The sequence below is a fragment of the Monodelphis domestica genome, chromosome 4 (assembly GCF_027887165.1).
Source record: "Monodelphis domestica isolate mMonDom1 chromosome 4, mMonDom1.pri, whole genome shotgun sequence".
NCBI classification, from domain to species: domain Eukaryota; kingdom Metazoa; phylum Chordata; class Mammalia; order Didelphimorphia; family Didelphidae; genus Monodelphis; species Monodelphis domestica.
In genome coordinates, this window is record NC_077230.1 from 377303480 (window position 1) to 377329152 (window position 25673).

At 46.3% G+C, this 25673-nt stretch overlaps 1 protein-coding gene across 4 annotated transcripts; it reads right to left on the bottom strand.

Annotated features, from left to right (window-relative positions):
- TRNAU1AP (tRNA selenocysteine 1 associated protein 1) lies at positions 1-24797 on the bottom strand. 4 transcript variants are annotated; one of them, XM_056795424.1, is made up of 10 exons: positions 24555-24797; positions 12916-13108; positions 10392-10489; positions 7611-7710; positions 6866-6918; positions 6118-6249; positions 4015-4134; positions 2834-2990; positions 2356-2389; positions 1-251 (listed from the first exon to the last, which is right to left on the bottom strand). In XM_056795424.1, exons 2-10 carry the CDS (start codon positions 13030-13032, stop codon positions 115-117), a joined length of 948 nt encoding a protein of 315 aa, XP_056651402.1. In that variant the 5' UTR covers positions 13033-13108; positions 24555-24797; the 3' UTR covers positions 1-114. The 4 variants fall into 4 exon arrangements, with proteins under 4 accessions (XP_056651402.1, XP_056651401.1, XP_056651403.1 ...); XM_056795423.1 differs by having other exon boundaries at positions 2834-2996; positions 24555-24792; XM_056795425.1 differs by lacking the exons at positions 12916-13108; positions 24555-24797 and adding an exon at positions 12698-12851.
- Positions 24798-25673: the final 876 nt, after the last annotated feature.

The window sequence follows — 25673 nt, forward strand, 5'->3', positions numbered from 1 at the left end:
TTTGAGCAAATATTTTAATTTTTAATTATTAAAATTTTATAAATTACATTTCAAAAATGTTAAAAGTTCCCAATGTCCCATAGTCCATGCAGAGGTGCTGTGTGCCCAGCCAAGTTACATGACAGGGGGGATCTCTGAGGAGACAGTGTCCAAGGGCTGCCAGTGACAATTCATCAAGGCATCATATAGCTCCTCACTCTGTTCCATGAACTCCTTGTTGGCTTCATTCACATCCAACTGGGGCGTAGGGTCTGAACAGGGAGAAAGGAAAGGGAAAAAAGGGCCACCAGCATACTGAGCACCCCCAAGGGAGGAAACCACACCTTTACAGCTGTGTAGGCAGGAAGAATATTTTGGCACTGGTAGTGGTATTTAGAGTAGGTGGCACAGTAGATAGAGGCTGCCTAGAGTTCAAGTTTGGCCTTAAGAGACTAGCTGAGTGGCTCTGGGCAAGTTCCTTAACCCTGTTTGCCTCAATTTCCCCTTTGGTAAAATGAGCTGAGAAGGAAAAGCACTCCAACATCCCCAAGAAAGCCCCAAATGGTGTTGCAAAGAGTGGACACTACTGAAAGAACTGAACAAAAGTCCCTTCAAACACAATCTCCAAAGACTGAACAATGCAGGGGATGGCAGTGCCAACTCTAGTCACTGCTCTCCAAGTGAGCATTATCCTTAAAGCCCTGGGGGCTTCCTGGAACGGAGCTGTCAAGCTCAATAGGCCCCTTTATGTAAACAGTGGAGACAATAAACTGATTCTTAATGTTTTTCTAGGTGGCAGGGGAGCCAGACAATGAGGAAGCAAGTTCTCTCCTAGCTGGAAGGGTCCCTAGGATGAACAGGCCCTGCGTAGAGCCACAGCCAGGCTGGCTTTCCAATGGGAAGTAGGAATTTTGCCATGTACCCTGGGACTGAGAATCAACTTCTGGTGATACCCTTTTCTATCTCCTGAGACGCTTAAGATGCTGTGCTTACTCTTCAGGATGTCCTGGTGGAAATGGGTTCCTAACAATTCTGAAAGCCTTAAGAACTGCACCATGCCTGGAGAAGGCCATTCAGAAGATGCCATTGTTTGTCTCCTGGGACGGGGCCAATTTGGGAATTGGTTTTGCTTATCACCAGGGTTTTGTTTTTCTATTTTTGTTGTTGTTGTTAGAGTAAGGAGAGGGAGAGGAAAAATGTTTGATAATTGAAAAATAAGATTTAGTTTAGAAAAATAAATGAGGGCAGCTGGGTTGAACATAGTGGGTTGAGAGCTGAATGACCCTGGGTAAGTCACTTAAACCCCACTGCCTAGCCTTTATTGCTCTTCTACCAAAAAAAATTCATGAAAAAATGGTAAGGGCTGGGCAATGGGGATTAAATGACTTGCCCAGAGCCACAGCTAGGAAGTGTCTGAATCCAGATTTGAACCCAGGACCTCTAGACTCCAGACTCTATCCACTGTGCCACCCAGCTGCCCCATTCATCAAATTTTTTAAAAAGTTCTCTGAAAGCAAGTCATTGCCAGACCTGTATGACCTGATGCAGCATAAAGAAAGCAGAACCTGCACAACGATGCCCGCTTGTGACTACAATAATGTTAAGCTCAACACCGAGTCACTGTAATGTCCCATCTGGCACTGCACCCCTCCTGTGGGTAGAGGTGGGGGCCTCCCTGGGGAACGTGGCCTGCGCTGCGGGCCCTTGTAGCCTTCTGGTGGTCTCTGGCTGTGTTTCATGTTTCTGCTAGAGCAGTTGGGCACATATTCAGAGCAGGCAGGCAGGTGGAGCCTGGAGTTTGGCCTGGTTGGGCCCCAGGAGCTGTGCCAGAATGAGCCCTCAGAACATGCTCTCAGCTCTCAGGAACGGTTCCCTTGTTCCAGCTCCTCCATTCTCTTAGCCCAACACCTTCTGAAGGTGTGAGGCAGCTTGGTGGCCCAGTGGATAGAGCACTGGGCCCTAAAAATGGGAAAACTCGAGTTCAAATCTAGCCCTGGACACAATAGCTATGTGGCCCTGGGCAAGTTCCTTAACCATGTTTGCCTCAATTTCCCCATCTGTGGAAAGCTGGAAAAGGAAATGGCAAATCACTCCAGTAGCTTTGCTGAGAAAACCCTGAACGGGGTCACAAAAGAATCAGACACTACTGAAATGGCTAAGCAGCACTGAAGGGATAACAGAGTCTAGGGATGAGAACCAGCGAGCCAGGAAACCTGGGTTCAAATTCTGACTCTCGGCTAGAGTTTTTACTTGGCTTCAGAGAACAGCAAAGTCGGCTGATGGAATTGAGGCAGAAGCGGAGGCAGCTCCCCCCCCACCCCCGGGGTCTCAGGCAGGGAAGGACAAGCATCTCAGAAAGGGAAAGAAGCACCTTACCTTCCAATGCATCATCACCAACTTCTTCATATGTCTGCCAAGGGAGAGGGGAGAGGCATGTCAGCACCCCAGGAAGTCCACAAGCAGAGGGCTACTCTACCCCGGGCAGGGCCCTTTGACCTTCGGACCCCATCCCTACCCCATTTCTTTTGAAAGTCAACTCCAATTCTATTATAGAAACTTTTGAACAAACTCAAGTAGCAAATGAAAAGGAAATAATAAGAACCACTTACTCCCGAGGGCATCGCCTGGAAGGCCTATGTGGTGAACTTTTTGCCTCCCCTTACTCTTGTCCTAAATGGTCTTTCCTTAAAAATAGCCTAGCCCCCCCTGCCCCCACCCCGTGACCCTGTGCTTCTCCGTGCAGCCCTCCCAGGCGCTCCACCGAGGGGAAGCCCAGACGCTCTCTGCCCCTGCCCAGCGCTGTGCCATCATCCCGCTCCCCTGGGCTGGCTGCTGGCCAGGGCAGCGGTGGTACCTGCATGGTGCTCTGGGTGTAGCCATACTGGGGATAGCTGTAGCTGTAGCTGCCCGTGTTCTGGTCGTAGCCCCACTGCGCGTAGTAGTTCTGGTACTGCTGATAATACTGGTTGAGGCTGTAGCTGTACATCTGGCTGTATTCCATGGGTTTCACTCTGTTCCTTGGGGCAGAGCAAAGGACAAAGGAAAGCTGACAAGCGCCTGCCGACCCAGCCTGGCCTTTCCGAGGACCCTAGACTGGGAACCGGGAGGGCTGTCCGAGGTCATCCAGGCCAACCCTTTCACTCTGCAGATGAAGGACCCGAAACCTTGCGAGGTGAGAAGACTGGCCCAAGATCACAGAGCGGGCAAGGGATGGATCCAGGGTGACTTTGCTCATCCTCTCCCTTCAGCTGCCTCAGGCTGCTCTTTTAGCTCCAGGACTTGGTGCCTGCCAACTGCTCTTTCCTTGCCAGCCTGGAAGACTGCTGCCCAGTCAAGACAGAAACAAATGGGGGCAGCTAGGTGGCTCAGTAGATAGAATGCCAGACCCGGAGTCAGGAGGATCTGGGTTCAGATTTGGTCTCAAACCCTTCCTAGCTTGTGATCCTGGCCACATTGCTTAACCCCCATGCCAAGCCCTAACCATTCTGCCTTAGAACCCGAGGCAGAAACATGCCCAGGAAGGAAGGCAGCCCCCCTCCCCCCCGCAGCCCAACCTCCTGAAGCTGGGGAGAGATGTAGGAGTCCAAGATCCAGGAGAGAAGGACAGTCCCTCGAGGGAATGCTAGGCCAACCAAGGAGCCCTCTCTGAGAATCTCAGGTCCACGCCCTCACCACCACATCGAAGTGGGGTTTTGAGCTAGTATTCTAGAGTGAGCAGAAGAAAGCACTCCTCTAGGAGCAGTGAGGTGGGAAGGGGAAACGCTCCGAGTGTCAGTAAGGTGTGTGCTGTAGTGGAAGCAGGGCCCGAGTTCAAATCTCAGCTCTGCCTCTTACTGCTGGGGAAGTTACTTCCTCTCCCTGGGCCCCTTTCCTCTCTTTCAAAGGAGTGGGTTGTTCTCAATGACTCCTGAAGGCCCTTCCAGCTCTCTATCTATGGGTCTTCCCACACTGATAGATCCCCAGAGCGATGATGAATCTGGGAATGGGAAAATTATGGATCCTCCCATCCCACTCCCACCCGGGTCCAGGACTTACGCCTTGGGAATGGCCACACTCAGGCGCACTGGCTTGGAGCCCAGTCCCACTGCCCCTTGGCACTCGGTCAGGGCCCGCTTCTGTTCCAGCTCGTCAGTGAACTTCACGAAGCCATAACCCCTGGAGAAAGAAGCATCAGCTCACTCACAGGTGGCCACATTCGGCTATGCCCAGGGAAGTGGGCAGGAGTGCCAAGACCAAAGTATTCCTAAGCTGGCACCTGGGAGAACTTAGAATCTCGTTTACACTTTCTACCCTGGCCTCCAGCAGCCAGTCTGCCATATACAGACCTCCCTCCATTCATGTCGCCCTCTCCTGGAATGACCTCTGCCTACACACCTATCCAAATTCTCCCCAATCTCAACCAAGGTCAAAGCCTACCTCCCCCACGGAGCCTTCCTGGCTTCTGGGACCAGACAAACCCAGAGAGCTCTCTGCCTCTCTCTGCCGGCAAAGTACTAATGAGTGGCCTGGCCCACTCACGGTAGCCTATGACATTTGCCATTTCAATACTATACTTCTCTGTATTCCCATAAGGTCTACCACAGGATGAGGTGCTCGGATTCTCACTGAAAGAATGAATGAAGAACGAAGGAGGCTAGATACTCTTCTAGAAATGTTTCCTCTGGCCGCCGAATTAACGAACGCCTGAGCCTGAGCCTTCGGGAATCTCTAACACAATGGAATAAACTGCTGTGCCCCCAAATGAAAATTTCCTTGGGGAAACTGGGGTCACAAACACACACTAGGTCTGTGTCTGCATGATAGTCCTGAGTAGCTGGACATTAAAGCCTGGTAGGCCTCTGTGGCCATAGGCTATAAGAACACTCCCAGTTGGCCCCTTCAGAACATGGAATGTCGTCAAAAACAGAGGACCCCAAGGGTGTGTGGCAAGAATGGCTAGAAGGGTGACGGTCTGGATTTTCAAGATTTTTTCTAAGAATTCAAACATAAGCCCTGATGCCTTGGGGTGAATCCCTTCTTGTCTTCTTGCCTGCAAAGCCAGGGCCCTGGAAACCCCACTGTGGAGGTGACCAGTCAGGAAAGGGAAGATGCTCAAAGGGAAGGGAGTTTCACAGGCCCAAAATTTCCACAGCCCAACATGAGCTATGTGAACAGACCAATCCTCTCTCTCCAGCACTTTCTACTCACATAAGCTTTTGAATTTACTTAGGAATAATCCCTCTAACAGAACCAGGGTCCAGAGTCACCTTCAGATAACAGAAGGGGGAAACTGAGGCCCAGACTCAGTAGAGGACAGGTTCAGGAAAAGGTGATTTTGCATCACAGGGTGATGGATGGGGAAGGAAATTTAATAGGCTAAAGAGTTTCATTTTGAAGACAAAGAAACAGATATTTAGAGGGAAGATAGGATTTGTTCAGGTGCTTCTTGCCCTTGTATGTCCATATCCAATGGGTGCTCCACACCTTGGTCCAAAGGCCCTGGATTTTGAACCTTCTCAGCCGCTTGAGGAAGGTGTGGAACCCTGAACGGACAGCACCTGAATTTTCCCCATGTGTAGAAGCAGAGACATTTTTGTCTCTCCCTAATAATGCTAACAGTGAAAATAAAGGAGGAAGTTGGTATGGAACTTTTAGCTCCTAAGAAAAGAAGTGATAACACTGATGTAAAATTCTACACGTGGGCCACCTGAGCACTCTCTGGGATTGGCTCATGGTCTGCCAGGCCTGGCTTTGGGAGATCAAGGAAACAGGGCGTCAGCACAAAAACCAACAGCCCAGACCTGGGAGCCAAGAAACCAGGATTCTAGTCCTAGTGACTAGATGGGACCCTGAGGAAGGCAGTCACTTTCCCTTTTCCTCCTCTACAATGAAGGGCTTAGATTAAACCTCAAAGGCCTCTCCAGCCCTGACCTTCTGTGTTCTGATTATTAAGTTCAGCCCAGCAAGCAGGAGGTTCTCTCTCCAGAGGCCCTCTGGAGCCTTGTATCCCCCTTGGGTCCTCGGAATCATACTTCTCTCTTCCTCAGACTAGTCAGCCCACACTGCATGCCCCCGGCACGTGTGGACATCATCCTGTTAGTCAGCTTTCCTCAAAATTCTAACAGCTGTTTTGAAGGAAGATGGGGGGGGGGGCCTTACTTAGAGATTCCTGCCTGGTCCAGCACCACCTTGCCTCCTCGACACGAGGGATAGACTTTGACAAAGAATTCATAGAGCATGCCATCGTCCACATCCGGGCTGAGGTCCCTTACGAAGAGCGAGTACTCGGGGCTGAGGGAGAGAGAACACGACTGAGACGGCGGCCAGAGAAGTGCCGAGAAGAGCCCTGCCTCCCTCACTCCTGTGCACTCTGCCCCGGGCCATCTTCTGAGAACTAGCCCGGTCACCGAGGACACCCCCCCCCCCCCCCCCATTGCTAGGAAACCCAGTTACAGCAGCCACCTGCTTCCATCCGGCAGAGACAGCAGAGGAGGCTCCGTGTAAAAGTGTTATGGAGAACTTTGCAGGGTTCTAAGGAGGAAGAACGAGGGAGTCCCGAGTCCAAGAGCTTTGGCCTCCTCTTCAGTTTAGAGGCAGAATCATCCCCTCCCTCAGCCCCTCCCCGCCAAGACACAACTAGGCATACTGTGTGTGTGTGTGTGTGTGTGTGTGTGTGTGTGTGTGTGTGTGACACGAGAAAGAGAAGATGGCGATGGTAACCTCAAGCTAGACAAAGAAGCTCACGGCAGAGAAAGCAAGGCAGGGACGGGCATGGTCCAGCTGGACGGTGCGGCTCAGCCGCCACACAAGGCTCTGGGGTCCTGCTGCCACAGGCAGGGTCCCAGCAGCTGGCTCTGATGCCCCTTGGCTGTAAGAACAGGGAGCAGCACTGGCCCCCAGGACTCACCTGTTATCTGGTTGTTTCCCATAAGTGGCGTAGTTCAGTTTAAAACGTTTGGCCTGAAACAATAGGGGAGGGTCACTCTAGGGTCACTCTAGGGTCAAACAACATTCAGAAGAGGCATGAAATAACCATGGATGTACTCACTGGTGTGCCAACTTGGTACAGCGTGGGGTGGTGCAGTGGAAAGAACCCTGGACTGGGGAGTCAGGAGACCTGGGTTCAAGTTCCAGCTCCACCACTTACAAGCTAGGTGACCTTAGGCAAGTCAGTAAACCTCTCTGAGCCTCAGTTTCATCATCTGTAAAATGGGAATAATAACACTTGCACTCCCTACCCTACAGGGTTGCTGCGAGGAACAAATGAAGTCATAGAGGGAAAGCCCTTTCATAACTTCCTACAACAAGATGAGTTCTCATTGCTATCATTATTCAAGGTTAACAGTTGCAAACTGAAGGTGGGATGGAGGATGCTAGAGTGGACAGAAGTTGTGGACTGCAGGGTCTTGGGTTCAGATCCCTCCTCCAACACTTACTGTGTGGCCACAGACCAGTCAGTTAACCTCTCTGATGCACAGGCAGCTCTTTCCAACTTATCTACTCACTGGTGGAGCGAGCAGTCATGCCTGCATGGGGGAAAAGGGCCCTCACGCTCCAGGCACTCTAGAAGCCGCCACCATGGGTCATGGGTCACAGCTACCCTGTGACCTAGAGTCTCACTCAGGCTCCCGTGACAAACTCATGGTCCTTACTGGTGTGGCTCCAGGGAGGGGTTTTCCATTTATTTTATGCAAACACTTCTCAGCTGTGGCCAGATCGGCAAATTCCACAAAGCAGTAGCCGGCAGGGATCCTGGAGAGAGAGGAAGGTGAGAACAGGATTAGGGCAAGAAGCCCATCTCCTGCCCTAATGACCTTGGGAAGGAGGCCCTAATTGGAGGGGAGGAGTGCCAGGGCCCAGGAAAGTGGCTGGATTGAGGTGGTCAGAAGATTTGGGGTCAAATCCCAGCTTGTGACTGAGGGACCTGAAGCCTCTGGGTTTCAGTTTCTTCACCTATAAAATGAGACCTGCTGGGGTGATCTCCAAGGTCCTTTTGTTCTCAATCTATATTCTGTGGAAGAAAACTGCCTGGTCTATTGGAGTGTCCACTTTTACCCACTGGACCTCTGCTCTTACAGAATTTGGGAGGTTAGAGGGAACTGCTTCTACCTAAGGTGATCTTTAACTGGTCAACTGCTTTAGAGTGTCTGAGGGTGGCCTGGGTGCACTGGGAGGGGAAGTGACTTGCCCAGAGTCACATAGTCAAGGTGGTTTCCAAAGTGGGACTTGCCTCAGGTCTTCCTGACATGTGGCTAGAGTGATCTGTAGACAGGAAAGGGATAGGAATTAGACCTGTGATTATAATTATTTTAGATGAGGAAACTCCATCTACCAAATACAGGTCAATACCTTTTAGGGAACTGCATAGAGCAAAGAGACATGAAGAGATTTGCTCAAAAGTCAGAGAATATGGAGAGTGGGATTTGAGCCCAGGCATTCCAGGTCTCCCTTCATTCTACCACACCGTCTCTCACCTAGGGATTGTTGGGGGTAGTGCAGGGAACAGGATGGCAAAACACAATTATAGGATCACAGACATTTCCTGAACAGGAATCCCCCTACAATATCCTCAGTAGGTGGCCATCTGACCTTTGCTCAAATACTCCAAATGATGGAGAACTCTCTAGTTCCCAAGGAAGCTCATCTCACCTATCTAGTACCCAGTTACTACTCCACCCCACAACAAACCTGGTCAGGAGGTCAACCATCTAGCCTCTGCCAAGTGAGGAGGAATTCACTATTTCCCAAGCCAGTCTATTCCCTATTGGGATTGCTCTGTGTATTAGGATGTTGTGTCATGTTGAGCTGAAATCTGTCTCTCTGTGACCTCCCACAATTATTCTTTGTTCTGTCCTCTGGGGCCAAGCAGAACAAGGCTCATCCCTCTTTTCTATCACTAGCCTTCAAATGTGTGAAGACCGTTATCAATATCCCCCCATAGTCTCATAAGGCACTGTCCCCAGTTCCTACTCATCATAGCCATCCTTTCTAGCCTAACACCAGCTGATCAATGTACCTTCCTAAAATGAGGCCTTCTATCTGATAAGATCTCCCTAATAATAACTGAATCAAAGTTACCAGCCATTGAGGAAGGAACTTTCCATGTGACAATCACTATTGGAAAAATTGTAAAGTAGTGTGGTAGAAATTAGGTCTAGACTAACATCCCACACCATATACCAAGAAAGGTTCCAAATAGATACATAGATTAGACATACATGGTAACATCACAAACAAATTAAAAGAGCAAGGAAATTACCTGTCAGATCCATGAAAGGAAAAGGTCAGTAGTAAACCAAGAGATAGAGAGGTTCATAGGAAGTAAAATGGACAATTTTGATTTGATACAATTAAAATCACTGCACAAGCAAAACAAATGTAGCTAATATTAGAAACAGGAAATTGGGGGAAAATTTATAGTTTCTCTGAAAGAACTGTGGGAGTAGAAACACAGAAGAAAAATACATGATTGATCATGTGGTTTAATGGGGATATAATTGAGGTTTTGAACAATGATACATATATAACCCAGTGGAATTGCTTGTCTGTTCCAGGAGGCGGGAGGGAAGAGGGGTGGGAAAGATCATGAGTCATGTAACTATGGAACAATATTCTAAATAAAAAAACTAAATTAAATTAAATGAAAAAATTAAAAAAGGAAAGTTTCTCTGATTAAGGGTCTCATTTTGAAGATATATGTGAAACTGAGTCAAATTTGTAAGAAAAATAGCCATTCTGCAATTGATAGCTAGTCACAGGAATGAAAAGACAAATTTTCAAAGGAAAAATCCAGGCTACCAAAAGCCATATGAAAAAATGCTCCAAATCCAATCCAAAAAAAAAATCCAATACCCATCAGACTGGCAAAGCTGACACAAATGGAAAAACAACAAGTGCTAGATGAGCTACATGGGAAAACAAGTATATTTGTATACTTTTGGTGGAGCTATGAACTATCCTGGAGAGCAATTTGGAAATAGCCCCAAATTAGCTATTAAACTGTGCATACTAACTGACCTGGCAAGACCATGATTATATCCCAAAGAGATCAAAGAAAAAGGACCCAGATAAACAAAAATATTTTAGCTGCTCTTTTTGTGGTTGTAAAGAATGAAAAATTGAAGGGATGCCCATCAATTGAAGAATGGCCAAATATGTTGTGGTATATGGTTGTGATGGAGCATGATTGTGCTGTAAGAAATGATGGAGGAGGTTTAAGGAGACATGGTAGACTGCAGAGGTGAGAGGAGACACTTTCAGCCACAGCCATGATGATTTGTTTCTTTTCTCCCTATTTATTTGTTACAAAGGAGAGTTCTACTGGGGAGGGGGAGTGATTGGGAAGAGTTACTGATAGAAGAAGAGAAGAGAGCATCAATAAACCACTTCAAAGAATTCTAAGGATAACAAAAGAAGCTTGGAAAATAGAGTACCCAGTGAGTCGGTTTCGGATGATTTTAACACTCAGAACGGTCTCTCCCATGGTGGCAAAGGCTCTGGAGATGAAGTTTTCATCCATGTAGGGCTCCAGCTGAAAAAAACCAGCACTGTTGATGGACTCAGCAGAAGTCCCCCCATATCCTAGCATCTAGAGAGAGGCCATACCTGCCTTACTCAAAACTACCATGGGCTCAAGGAGAGCAGATATAGCTTCTCTGAAGATTTCTCATTTGAAACATTGAAATAAACAATACCTGGAAAAAATGCACACACAACACACATGTATGCACACGTATCATAAACCTCTTATCTTCTGTCCTACTAAGTATTGGTTCCCAAGAGAGAAGAGTGGTAAGGGCTAGGCAATTAGGGTTAAATGACTTGCCCAGGGTCACATGGCTAGGAAATATCTGAAGTCACATTTTAACCCTGGACTTATCTCCAGGCCTGGCTCTCTATCCATTGAGCCACGTAGCTAATCCAGCAAATAATATTTTTATTAAAAATTAAAAAAATAAAACTCTTACTTTCCATCCTAGAATCAATACTGCGTATTGGTTCTAAGGCAGACGCTCAGTAAGGGCTAGGCAATGGGGGTTAAGTGACATCTAGGAAGAGTCTGAATCCAAATTTGAATACAGGACTTCCCTGTCTCTAGGCCTGGCTCTCAATCCACTGAGTCACCTAGCTGCCCCCCAAATAATATTTTTAAAGAAAAAAATAATAAAACTCATCCATATATGCAAAAAAACCTAAAAATATATCCAATATTTATAAACCACCCATCTCTGCAAAGGGAGAAAATCTCATCTATTCTTTGGAGCATGTTTGTTCTTTGTAATTTTATATTCTAAAAAATTTTAGTGGCAGCTCTTTTTAACTTATGTTGTTGTCATTTCATATATAGTTTTCCTGGCTCAGTATTCAGCACAGTTTCTGGCATATAGTTGACACTTACTAAATGTTTTTTCATTGCCTGATTGATTACATCAGCTCATGGTAAATCTTTTATTCATCACATTCCTCATTTCTTACTGATTTACATTTCCATATTATAAACATACCGGGGAACCACACTTTGCTTTAGCCATTTTTCAATCCACCAACATCTACTATGTTTCCAATTCTCTGCTAACACACACTCCCAAAAATTGCTATTAAAAATATCTGCTCTGTGTGTGTGGACTTTCTTCCTTCATCAATGGACTTTTGGGGGTATAAAACTTGAAGTGGAATCTCCTGGTCAAAGGGTTATAGTCATTTCAGTCTCTTTTGTTTGCAATTTCAATTTCAATTCCCTGTCCATATTGCAAATACTAAGGAGCTCCCATTCCAGTGAGGAAGATGCTATGTCAATAACTGAAGATGATATTGTCAACATGTAAAAATCACATGATGTAAACAAAGGAAAGGTAAAGTAATCTCAAAAGGAAGGTACCAGCAGAGTGCAGAGGGGTATCGGAGACAGGGAAGGATGGTCTCTTGCAAAAGGTGGAATTACACTGTCTTGAATAAAGCTAAGGAAGTTAAGGCTCCCTACTGAGTGAGGGGTGAAAGCATTACAAGCCTGGGGGGTCGATCATCTAGTTGCAAAGGTCTGGAGTATGGAGATGGTGCGTCCCGCTAGTGGAATTGTCAACAGGTTATGTCAGCCAAGGAAAGGGTAGGGTTATAAACGCTTTAAATATCAAAGCAAGTCCAAGAGTCCTTTTCTTTAGTTTTGCTGAGGATAATGACCCTGCCCCCCTCAATCCTCTCCCTTGTTTTGGAAGTCCCTAGAATAAGGACCGCCTCATTTCTTCTCTTAGTGCCTGCCATTGCTTGGAGCAGTGCCTGCCTGGCATACAATGGGTGCTTAATAAATGCTCTGGTATACAATAAAAATTTAATAAATGTGCTCTCTCTCTGGATGGATATATTGTAAGTGTCAGAATGCCATTCCCACCTTCTTGACGGTCACCGGGGTCCCGAAGTCATCCCTAATAATCCTAAAATGTGTGGGGGCTGGGGACAATTCGAATAGCAGCTACCCAAAGCCCTTTATACCCACTCCTACAAGAGCCCGTTTGACAGAGGTAGAAGCTGAGGCCGGAAAAAGTTAAGTGACACTAAAGAAAGAGTCAGGATCAGGATTCGAACTCTGGTTTTTCCCATCCCCCAGGGAAGCACTCAGCCGAAGGCTCTGCCGATGGAGGGGATCCTGATTCTTAACTTACCTTCCCCCCACCCCCAGCGCTCCGCCCGCCCTCCCGCGGCTCCACCCGCGCACCCTCCGCCGGGCCCGTGCGTGCTCACTTACGTCCCCCATCCACAGGGAGGCCGCCATGCCCGCGCGACCCCGCGCGGCCCAGGGCTCGGGGAGGCCAAGACGCCGCCCGCACTCGCACTGACCCGGCCTGCTCCACTGAGCATGCGCCGCGGTGAAAGCGCATGCTCAGCTCGTTTCCCGGGGCAAGGAGGAGGGCCGGGGCGGAATCTGCACAGAGTAGGCGGAGCAGGATGTTCCAAGAAACTGACCTTTAGGGGCGGGTCCAGGCTTCCATTTCCTGGTGGGAGAGCCCGAGAAGTGATAACGAGGATGCGCGTCGGGAGGCCTGAGTTAGGCTTGGTTACGCAGGTGGGAGAGGCCATCATGGGTGTGGGGCGGGGCTTGATCCTGAGTGATTTGGGAGCAGATGGTTGCAAGCGGGCAAGGACTAGACTGGTAATCCTAGGAATAATTGATGATTGATTTGAATTTTTTAAAACAAATTATTTAAAATAACCAAATAACACGAGCTTTTCCACATATGTAGAACAGATAAAGAGGCTAGATGATTGTAATCTCTATTAATTACTTATGGCTTGCTTTTTTTTTTTTTAACCCTCACCTATCTTAGAATCAAGAGAGATAAGAGGTAGGCAATGGGGGTGAAGTGACTTGCCCAGGATCATACATCTACGAAGATTGAAGCCAGATTCAATCCGCAGAACCCCATAGCTGTCCCTTACTAAAAAAAAAAGTTTCAACACTTCTTTATGGAGGCAGGGAGATAGGGGCTACTTCATCAGTTAGGGAGGAATAAAAAAATTAAAAAGTTGGATATTTATTTATAATGTATTTAGTTCACTCTGTATGTGTCTCCCTCTTTGCCTCGCTTTACCCCAGGCCCCTTTCGGCATGGGATGGAAGTCACTTGCCTACAAATTCACCCCACATCTCCTATACTCTGGAGGCTATCCCAGGTGGCTGACTCTACCATCAACCCCCCCCCCTTTTTTTGCCACCCACTTTTGTATAGTCATTTCCTCTCCAAGATGAACTTTGGACTTTTATCATATCCCAGAAACTTGGGAAGCTCAGTCTAGCCCTGGAATTCAGCTATCAATGTTGTTTTCTCCCATTAGAATGCAAACTTCTTGAGGGCAGGAACTGTGTTTCTACTTGTATCTGTATTCTCAGTGCTTAGCAAGGTATCAGATACAAAAAGTCTTTTTTTTAAACCCTTACCTTCTGTCTTAGAAATGATACAAGTATTGGTTCTATAGCAGAAGAGCAATAAAGGCTAGGCAGTTGGGGCTCAGTGATTTGCCACATCTAGGAAATATCTTGGATCACATTTGAACCCTGAACCTCTCAACTCCAGGCCTAGCTCTCTCCCTCTGAGTCACCTAGCTGTTCCTCCTTTCATTCTTTTCTGTTGGATCTTCAAAAGTATCAATCAATGCCCATGGAAAGATTGTTCTGCTTTGTTGCTTTCTAACTGATCTCATCACCTTCCATTTGTCCAATTATCCTCTCTATACAGATGATTCCCAGATGTAGGTATCCACCCCCTCTCCACATTGCTAATGGCCTTTTGGAATCTCAAACTAGATGTGCATCATAGTGTGTGAGGTAAGAAGAAACACAAAACCTGGAGTCAGAAAGGGAGTGTCAAAGACAGAAGTTTATTCCTTTTCATGAAAAGAGGCATTCCCACCTTCAGAAGTACAGAAGTGCAATACAAGAATTATATAGACTTCTAATGCAAGCACCCCCCCTTCTGCCTGGCCCCCCTTTCCTGGGGCCAGAATTTACAATCTAGGCATAGATTTCTAAGTAGGGGAAGGCTCCCACCAACACTTTCCCAAGAGATTAAGAAAACATCTGAGCTGGTTTGGTGACTTGAATTGTCCCTGAATAATAACAAATCTTTCATCTTCTATCATTTTCCACATTTCCAGACCTGTCCTCAAATCTTGTAGGTAAGTAATCAGGAAAAAGTCTTGGAATCCTAAAAGAGACTAATCTCATACACTGCATTCTCATCAGGGGGAGTGTAAACATTTCTACCTTGAGAATAGCACATTCTTTCAATCCTCCTGTTTTCTTTCCCCCTGTTATGGGCAGGAAGGGATACCCTTTTGGGGCTCGGGAAGGATGCCTTTTGCAAGCATGCAATGACTCCAAAATTTAGCTTAAAAACAAAAGTGATTTATTAATTTAGAAAGTAATGTTGAGAGTGGCCAGGAGGATAGCAAGGTAGAACAGCAAGATGGGGAGCAGTTCCTGGGAGGACAGCATGAATGGAAAGGCTGTTCCCCACTAGGACATCAGTTCTGGGGATTTTATACTTTTTAGATGCTATGTCCTGGTGTGGCCCTGACCTAGAGTATTAGTCCCTCAGGCATTTGGTGGGGTGGGGTGGTCATCTGATTCATCTTTTTGTCCATCTTAAATCTAGAGGACAATCAAGGAGGATAAACATCTCTGGACCCTAGGGGGGTCATTGGGTGTTTCTAGGTTAAGAGTCAGGAGGATGGGAGTTTCCCTGATAATAGTTCCCTGCCTTTCTGGGGTACAGTGCCCATGTCATCAAGACTTTGTCTCCTCAAGATCATCATCCTTAGGACTATTTGTCTGGGTAGGGGAAGTTTGGAAGATACTGTCAACTTGAAATCTGGGGGACCCCAAGGTTTAGAATCTAGGAACCCCAAGTTTGCCCTTTTGTCCCAAGAGTTTGCCTCTAGGGAAGTCACAGATTCTTCTAGTCTCAGACTGAACAATAGACCCTAAAGCAGGGGGTCCCCAAACTTTTTACACAGGGGGCCAGTTCACTGTCCCTCAGACTATTGGAGGGCCAGACTATAAAAACCTAACCCTAACCCTAATCAGGCAGCAGTATATACAGTGCAGAATCCCCTCCCCCAGGTCACCACTCACCAGGCTGACATCTTCTATTGTGCAGCTACATAATTCTTTGCTCCGGCACCTTGTTCTAAGGCACCACACAAAGGATTATGTCACCAGAAATAGTACTATAAGAGAGAGATGCCAAGCTTTGAGGCGCTGCCACATACAGTGCTCCTTTCACTGACCCCCAATGAAAGAGGTGCCCCTTCCTGAAGTGCCAGGCTGGATACATGGCCTCAGGGGGCCCGCATGTGGCCTGAGGGCCATAGTTTTAGAACCCTGTCCTAAAGTAAATGATAATACTAGCTTAGGTGGAGCTGGCAGACCTAATCAAATGCTAAGCACCCTTTTAGTCTTGGAAAATTCCCCATAGTATCAGAGATGGTTCCTAAAGACCAGCACCAGAGCCCAGCCAGGACTAGCCCTTTAGTACCCATTGTAGGTAAACAACTCCCTGCTGCCCCAGCCTCTGGCTATGGTTTCTCTCCCAAGCCAGTTGGCATCCTCTTGGTGTAGTTTGGACACTCTCATTTCCTTGTAGCCCTGGTAATGTCAATCAATCATATTTCCCTGTCCTTTGGTTCTCCAAAAGGTATATATATATATATATATATATACATATATATATATATATATATATAAGTTCCCCAAATTCTTTTGTTCCCCAGAGCTATCATCTCTCTTGCAGTGATTTCTCCCAGGGATACTGTCCCAGAGTCCCACGGTGTAGAACCTGTAAAAGAGTCTGGCGCTGGGCTCTGGACGCAGCTGAAACATTCAACCTATCCCTTTCCTGATTTCCTTGGTTTTCCTGACTACTTTCATAGTTCTGTGTTTTTTCCAAGTTAACAATACTACATACATTTCCCCTATGGCTTTCTGAATGAGAGCTAGAACACAGGGAATCAAACAGGGGAGTATTAAAATAATGCCCAAGGCTCCAACTATCATGGGTATAATCCTTATCCGAGACCCCAAGAAAAAATGAGTGCAACCAGCTCTCCCAGGAGGCAGCACATACCCCTTAGTTTGGGGTTAATTCTTCTGACAGGGCAGTTAGTCTCTGGAGAGCCTTGGTCATGGACCCATATGATCCTATATTGGGAATATAGGGGCCATGGCTCCCTCCCCAGCATCTTGTCTAAGACAAATCTCTTTTCCCATTGCTGGGATAAGCCCTTGACAGCATCCTAGGTATAATCTCTGTTGGTAATAATAAATGGAACTTATCCAACCCACATTCTTATTTATGGTGGCTCACCCTCCTAGCTTTAAACTTATCAGGGAACTTCTCTAGGTGCTCCTATTGCATCTGTGCATACTGATTGGTCAAAGGAGCCTTGAGAAGGGAGAGTGCTTCCCTTTAGTTCTGACTGGCCTAGATGAGTGGTTTGGATCAGCTATAGCATTGTGAATGGGACTGCCAATTATACCAAGGTATAGGTCCCAGCCCAGTTATTCAGGACTTGTCTGAATATAGTTCCCCAACACAACCACCAGAGATCTAGCTCGAGAAAAGCTGAGATTAGCAAACTTAGGCTAGTCAGTCACAGTAGAACTTAGAACTAGACCTCCCACTCACATATGGTGAGATGCCCATGTGTGATTCCAGCATCCTCCTCTAGCCAGAGGTATCCTTTTCGTGCCACTTGTTTTAGCGGGCAAATACAAGCCCGTGTACTACAATTCTCTGGATTTAGCTCTTGAAAGAGGGTAACTACACATTTCAATTCAACCTCATATTCGTCTACCCCAGAGGAAAGGGAACAACACAGGCTCTTGTGGTACAGACAAAAGATCTGTTGTGTGGATCCAAACAAAATCTGGAGGGGGAATGGGGGTTTCACTAGGCTTCCTCCAATTCCCGGGGTCTTTCAAAACAGAGCCAGGTTCTTAGCGCCCAATGCCAACAGTGCATCCACTGTCGGGCAATTGGGGTTTCTTCCTTAACAGGTACTTGAACCCTGTAAAATTGGGGACTCAAACCCTGGTCAGCCAGGGACTCGAACTCTGGTCTCTCCCTCTCTTCGGGAGCCAGGGGACTCCAACCCCTGGAAGTTCCACTTTTTCCCCAGTCAGGGACAACTCTCCCCCTCCTGTCTTATCACTTCCGCTTCCCGACTTTCCTGACCTGCTTCCTCATGGAATACAGGAACTTCAGGTACACAGTTGGTCCACACTCAAACACAAGTGAAGGCTCAGACTTATGTCTGGGGGTTTGGCATAGGACGGCCCCTATAATCCGGGGGCACGGGATCTCCCATCCACTAAGTCATATGCCCATCCAGAGTCCAAGCCTCCCAATACACAGACTCACTCCATTCGCTCGTCACACCGCTCACCTTAGGAGAGTCATCACAAGGCACAAGTCTGGGGAAAGGGCTTCCCTGTCCCGGTGGTCCTCAGGGGGTCTCAACCATCCTGGATGAGCCCCCAAATGTTAGGGTCCATGTGGTAGACCACCCAAAGGAGCATTCGGAGACAATGCAATTCAAGCAAATGACAGCCTTTATTAACTAGCGTGTTAGGGGAGCTCAGCATAAAGAGTTCCGCCCCTGTCAAGTCAGGGCAAAACATATATATGTTTCGGGGTTCCAGGTTGGTAGCTTTCTTGTGACAGATTGTTGCTCAAGCAGGATGTTTGTCAGGGCCCTGGAACACTCCGTGTTTGTGGTTTAGGCCCTTAATGGAACTAGAGGGTGGAGTTTTGGCCGCCTCTTCCTGCTCCTTCATTCCTTCAATGGTTCAATAGTGATGGCTTATTAAAATTTATTATTAAATGGGTCCTAATTATTCTTGGAATTCTTATCCTTTTTTTTTTCTTTTAAATTTTTAAACATTATTTTATTTGGTCATTTTCAAACATTCAGTAGAAACAAAGATCATTTTCTCCCCCCCCCCCCCCATTGGCAATGCTTGATTCCTCTGGGTATCACATGTGTCCTCTCTTATCCTTCTTAAGATGATTACGACTCAGTTTTCTAAATGTTAAATGTGCTTCTAAGAGTATGATATAGATTTTTCTTTAAATGTGTTTTTTAGGTACTTCCAAGATACTTTAGTCTTGGTGGACTTCTTATCTATTCTGTCAATAAGATGTTTGGTTCTTCTCTGGAGTGAGGATGGACCCTCACTTCAGCCGGCAAGACTAGCACCACTACAAACTAGTTTTTTTTTTTCTCACTGAAATCCTGAAATGGCCTTCTCCAAGCACACTTGCCTCTACTCTGCATGAATTCTATCTTTTCACTCTGAGACAACATAGAGAAAGTAGGTACACCCTGAATCTGTGAATAGAGCATTTTCAACATAAAGAATTAAAGTGAACTATTGTTCCTGGACTGCAAAATCAGTAATCTTCATTTCTTGGAAATTTCCTTTGTCATTGCATTTACATGTAGTAGTTTGATGATGTGGCTTTGTCCTTGTACTCACCAAAGTTGTAACCATTCGTGATAAAGTTGTTGCACTGCCTGTAGATTGTAAATGATCCATAAGAAAAATGCATATATTTTTCTTTGGATCAGAGGAAGAAATAATGTGAATGTGAAACCCTCTGCTCCAAATTATTCTGTAATAATTCTGAAATACTTATATCTATTCTGTTCTTATATTGCCCCCATGATTTCAACTTTTGACTTCATTCAAAGCTATCTGACTATGCTGTTCATCCTTCTCTGGTATGAGTTTGTGCTTTTCTGACACACAGAATTAAAAATACACACCTGCATTGGTAGTTCTAATGGCACACTCTTGGCCCGAGTCCAGTAGAGGACCTGAATTCAGTGTGTCTGTCAAAGCAACTTATCCTTATGAAATGGCACTGGGCATAGGAATTACTTGTGTAAGTGGTATGGGCCAAATGGCACTGGCAGGAATGAGCCAATTGAATCATAATGGTCAAGTTAGTATATCAATTCCCATTGTACTTCTAACCCTACTTCTGCAAATTGAGTCTTAAAAGGAGGCTGCTCTCCAAGCCGGGTCTTTGGTTGCTAACTGGAGTCTGGCTTTATTGTGAAACTGGCCCTTTCTCAATTAAACCTATATCTTTTTGGCTTAGAGACTTCATTATAGATTTTTTTGGTGTCTCAGCTAATAAATTTTCACAACACTCCCATCAGTTGGAGAGCATCCCCATTCCTACATTGTTCTAATAGGTCTATAGACCCTCTGCTTTTTTAATTTCTCTTTAAATGTCTCCAAATTTCCCATGGCTATAACAAGCAAAGGGGGCTCATAGGGTCCCCCAGGCTGTTCCAGCCAGCCACAGCCTCCCTTTTTTCTAGGTGTCATTTCCTTCCCCCCTTGTCCTCTATTTTGTAATACTCTTGCAACCACCTGCATGGTCTGTGCCATTAACTTGGCATGTCTAGCTTACCATTTGATGAGCATCGCCTTAGTCAACTCCTTCTTTTCATCATCCACTCCTCTCATATATACTTGTTGGGTTTGTTGTAGCAATTTGCCTACAGATTTGGTTGGTCATTCCTCTAACTTTCCGAATTTTTTCCAGATATTTGGCCAGGAATTGGTCACAAAATAGGTCTTGAGGACAGACCCTGCTGTGGGATCATTCTTATCTAGACTAGAATGTCTACTCATCAAATCCATTAGCTGGTTTGAGAAATCAATGAGACTCTCATCTTCCTTCTGTTTAGCCTTCATGACCTTAATTAAATTCTGATTTGGGGGCCCGGCTGTTCTTATGCCCAGAATAATATTCCTGAGGTCTCTCATGTTCTTCCAGTGGGCTAGATTGTCGTGATCCCAGTTATGGTCTTGGAGTGGCAATATCTGATCCTTGTAGGCTCTCCCTCATCTATGGGATGCTCATCATCCTAGGCTTTCAAGGCAAGGTGGCTCTCTTTACCCCATTCTGATCTTCCCTTGAGAAAAGGTGGGCCAGGATGGACACTGTCTTGTACCAAGTATATGTGACAGGGCCAAGGAATTGGTTAAATTGATCTGCAAGTCCTATTGGGTCATCCAGTAAAATTTTCATTTCCTTTAAAAAATTTTTGATTTCAGAGCTACTTGGGGGAGTAACGACAAATCCAACTCTTTGTCCTAATAGGACTTCTCTTGGTAGGCACCTTTTTACAGTCCAGTCAAGGGGAAAGTTTCTCTGATAGTCCAATGATAGCAACTCAAGTTCCCTGTGGAGGAGGGGTCCATGGCATCTGGATACCATAGACACAAGAGCCCAGTTCCCCTCAGTCGGAGGGGGTGCCAATGCTTGAGGCTGGTAAGGGGAAGGTGAAGGAGGACCTGGAAACAGTACAAGGGGCACGTAGGGAGAAAGGAGTGCTGCAAGGGGGTCCCAACTATCCCTTCCTTCACAAGCCCCACAGTGCTCTGAAACTCTTGCCTTTCTTCCCTTCTTTCAGCATAAGTTCCTGCTTCTGGCCACCAGAGGACAGCATGATAACACTTGTCTCTGTTTCGGGGCTCTTGCTATTCACAGGAAGATTTAGGAGCCGACCTTTGCCCAGAGAATTCTGCTTTTTCCCTCCAGGGAGATCCCACCCGGATGAAACAACAATATTCGATCAGGATGGAGGCAGAGTCAAGATGATGGCTTAGAAGCAGCAAAAGTTCAGACCTCTGAAAACCCTTCCTTACCGATCACAAACTGAATGCTCCTAGGGGACTGAAATTCAAACTTAACAACAGGACAGAGGCAGGGAACCCTCCTTCTGGACTCAAATGAAAAGGTATGCCCCCCCCAAAAGCCGGAATCTGAAAACACTCGGATCTAAGGGCAAGGCAGAAGGAAGGTCCCAGGAACCCTCCCCCCCAACCCAGAGTGTTGAGCCCCCAGTGGCAGCGGGAACCTCTGGACGGGCAAAGGTGCTGGTCTGGAGGGTGTACCTTGAGAGCAACCTGGGCCAGGCTTGGAGCATCAAGCACAGGCGGCAGGGAAGCAGCCAGAGAAGGACCAAAGAGCCTGCAGCCCTGTGGCTGGGTCCTTCCATCTGGCTCCAGTCTCACAGAAGGTTTTTGCCTCTGGGCACATCCAGACCAACCCAGTTGAACCTAATCCCAGAGTCCTCAGAGCTCAGGATGGCCAGGACCCCTCCCCCACTAGAGTGCAGGGCCTCCCACAAGGACAGGAACCTCTGGGCGGGCAAAGGCACTGGTGTACCTTGTGGACTTCTGAGCCAGGCTCAGAGTGTGGAACGCAGGCAGCAGAGAAGCAGCTGGAGAGAAGTGGAGAGAGCCTGGGCAGGTCCAGCCTTCCAGGAGTCTTCAGCCTCAGAGCACATACAACCCAACCCAGTTGAACTTAATCCGATCAAAAGCCTCCAGAGGACAGGGAAGCCAACATTCCTCCCCTAGAGACTGTACCAAGAGATCCGACAAAGCTCCAAGAAGGGAGACTGACAGCCCCAAAACAAAAAAAAAATGAGAGGAGCAAGAGCACAGACAAATACAGGGAGCAAAGAAGGAGTATAACAGAAAAAGAAGAAAGAAATTATAATAGAAACAGAAACAACAGAAAAAGAAGAAAGAAATTACAATAGACAGCTTCTGTACAGGTAATGAGCAAAGAGCAAACGAAAAAGAGGTACACAACCACAAAACACTCTCCTCACATTTAAAACTAGATCTAAACACTTGGAAAAACATTGATTGCTCATGGGTGGGATGAGCTAACATAATAAAAATGACAATCCTACCCAAATTAATTTACTTATTTAGTGCCATACCCATTGAACTACCAAAAAACTTCTTTACTGAATTAGAAAAAATCATAACAAAGTTCATTTGGAAGAACAAAAGATCAAGGATATTCAGGGAAATCATGAAAAAAAATGCAAAGGAAGGAGGACTTGCAGTCCCAGATCTCAAACTATACTATAAAGCAGTGGTCATCAAAATAATTTGGTACTGGCTAAGAGACAGAAAGGAGGATCAGTGAAATAGACTTGGCGTAAATGACCTCAGCAAGACCATCTACGACAAACCCAAAGACCCCAGCTTTTGGGACAAAAATCCACTATTTGATAAAAAACTGCTGGGAAAATTGGAAGACAGTGTGGGAGAGATTAGGTTTGGATCAACACCTCACACCCTACACGAAGATAAATTCAGAATGGGTGAATGAATTGAACATAAAGAAGGAAACTCTAAGTAAATTAGGTGAACACAGAATAGTATACATGTCAGACCTTTGGGAAGGGAAAGACTTTAAAACCAAGCAAGACATAAAAAGAGTCACAAAATGTAAAATGAGTAATTTTTTTTTAAACCTTTACCTTCCGTCTTGGAGTCAATACTATGTATTGGCTCCAAGGCAGAAGAGTGGTAAGGGCTAGGTAATGGGGGTCAAGTGACTTGCCCAGGCATATAGCTAGGAAGTGGCTGAGGCCAGATTTGAACCTAGGACCTCCCATCTCTAGGCCTGGTTCTCAATCCACTGAGCTACCCAGCTGCCCCCAAAATAAATAATTTTGACTACATCAAATTAAAAAGTTTTTGTACAAACAAAACCAATGTAACTAAAATCAGAAGGGAAGCAACAAATTGGGAAACAATCTTCATAAAAACCTCTGACAAAGGTTTAATTACTCAAATTTACAAAGAGCTAAATCAATTGTACCAAAAAATCAACCCATTCTCCAATTGATAATGAATAGGCAGTTTTCAGTTAAAGAAATCAAAACTATCAATAAGCACATGAAAAAGTGCTCTAAATCTCTTATAATCAGAGAGATGCAAATCAAAACAACTCTGAGGTATCACCTCACACCTAGCAGATTGGCTAACATGACAGCAAAGGAAAATAATGAATGCTGGAGGGGATGTGGCAAAGTAGGGACACTAATTCATTGCTGGTAGAGTTGTGAATTGATCCAACCATTCTGGAGGGCAATTTGGAACTATGCCCAAAGGGCGATAAAGACTGTTTGCCCTTTGATCCAGCCATAGCACTGTTGGGTTTATCATAAAGAGATCATAAGGAAAAAGACTTGTACAAGAATATTCATAGCTGCGCTCTTTGTGGTGGCCAAAAATTGGAAAATGAGGGGATGCCCTTCAATTGGGGAATGGCTGAACAAATTGTGGTATATGTTGGTGATGGAATACTATTGTGCTAAAAGGAATAATAAAGTGGAGGAATTCCATGGAGACTGGAATAACCTCCAGGAAGTGATGCAGAGTGAAAGGAGCAGAACCAGGAAAACATTGTACACAGAGACTGATACACTGTGGTACAATCGTAGGTAATGGACTTCTCCATTAGTGTCAATGCAATGTCCCTGAACAATCTGCAGGGATCTAGGAGAAAAACAGGATCCACAAGCAGAGGACAAACGGTGGGAGTGGAAACACCCAGGAAAAGCAACTGCTCGACTGCAGGGGTGGAGGGGACATGATTGAGGAGATACTCTAAATGAACACCCTAATGCAAATACCAACATTGAAGTGGGTTCGGATCAAGGACACGTGATACCCAGTGGAAGGCTATGGGAGAGGTGTGTGTGGGTGGTGGTGGTGGGGTGGAAAAGAAAATGATCTTTGTTTCCAATGAATAATGTTTAAAAATGTCCAAATAAAATAATGTTTAAAAGGGGAAAAAATATTCCATCAGGATCCTCTTACCTTTATTTCTACATTTTGGTAAATCATCCCAATGGGCTAATTTGGCACCTAATGGGCTCTCTTTAGGCACTTCCGGAAAGCTACTCCTGTCCTTCCTGCAGCTCATGGCTTGTTCCATCCCAGGGATCTCGCTGGGGATGGTTTACAGACTAGAGCCCTAGTCGGGGCGATCCTGCTACACTCCATGGGCTTTCGAATAGTCGAGGGTTCCCGTATCTTCCTGATCCAATCAGGACTTCCCTGAATCTCCCAAACAAAAAAGCCTTGCCCGGGTCCGGCCAGCAACCTTGATCATTCAGACTCCCTCCTCGTCTCCCACATTCACTTCCAAAGGGACTTCCCCTTCCCAGGCCACCCAGGTTCCGAGCTTGGTACCCCGGCACAAACTTACGTGACCCGGATTTTTGCGTTTTCTCGCGCTGGTCTCGGGTCCGAACTTCTCCGTTTTCCACTTCTACTTTCCTACCCTCCTTCGGGTTGGATGCAGACACAGGGACACCCGAGGATTCCTTCCCCTTCCCCCTCTGGGGCCACCGAAAATACCGGCGCGGGGGAAGGAAGTCGAAGACCCCAAAGCTGTTCTGGGACTTCCAGCCAACTGGGAGAAAAAAACGAGCAGGAAATCCACAGTCGCTCAGATAAAGCACTGCTGGAGGCAGCGGGGGGGGGGGGGGGGGGGGGGCAGAGCGGAAGAGGCCCAGGTTTATTCCTTTTTTGGAAAGGGCCCCTCCTACCTTCAGAGGACACAAACGCGAGAACTATAGCCCCACCCCTGCCCTCTTCCGGCGGGTGCCCCTAGGCTGGGCCGGGGATTTCCCGGCTAGGCTGGGATTTCCAAACTGGAAACAGATACAGTCAAGGGGAAAGCTCTCTCTCCCGCTTTCCCAAGATCTGAAAGCTTTGGGTGAATACGCATGGTCTTTCCTCTGCAATCTGCTTCCCACATTCCCAGAGTCCCAGAAGCCCAACACACTAGTCTCACACATTCCATTCTCAACTGGGGGAGTAAACTGGGTTTTTTCACTGGAGGATATAGGGGGAAGGGGAGAGGGTGTAAGCCAAACACTTTTTATTTCACTCAAAAGATACCTAAAACTCATATCCAAAACAAACTTCATTGTCTTTCCCCTACACCCTCTCTTCTTCACTGATAGTTATATTAGTAACAATACTGGAAAGTGTTAGTAATTATATTAGTAACATTTATATTAGTTATCATCAAGAATCATCATAGTCACTTAAGCTCACGACCCCGAGCCATCTTTTACATCTTACTTCAGAAAGCCTATCTCTAGCAAAGCTTGTCATCCTTTAAACCCTTACTTTCCATTTTAGAATCAATACTGTGTATTGGTTCTAAGGCAGAAGAGTGGTAAGGCCTAGGCAAATGGAGGTTAGGTGACTTGTCCAGGGTCACACAGAAAGTGTCTTGAGGTCAGACTGGAATGCAGAACCTCCTGTCTCTCTATCCACTCAAGCACCCAGCTGCCCCAAGGTTTTGTTTTTCAAG

Bases quoted from the DNA above. Each gene is read 5' to 3' on its own strand.
- TRNAU1AP (XM_056795423.1), bottom strand. From the start codon at position 13,032: ATGATGGCCTCTCCCACCTGCGTAACCAAGCCTAACTCAGGCCTCCCG. The intron at 10,490-12,915 runs GTCAGTTTCTTG...GGTTTTTTTCAG, and splicing joins GCCTGGACCCGCCCCTAAAG to CTGGAGCCCTACATGGATGA. The intron at 2,997-4,014 runs GTAAGTCCTGGA...CTCTGCCCCAAG, and splicing joins AGTGTGGCCATTCCCAAGGC to GAACAGAGTGAAACCCATGG.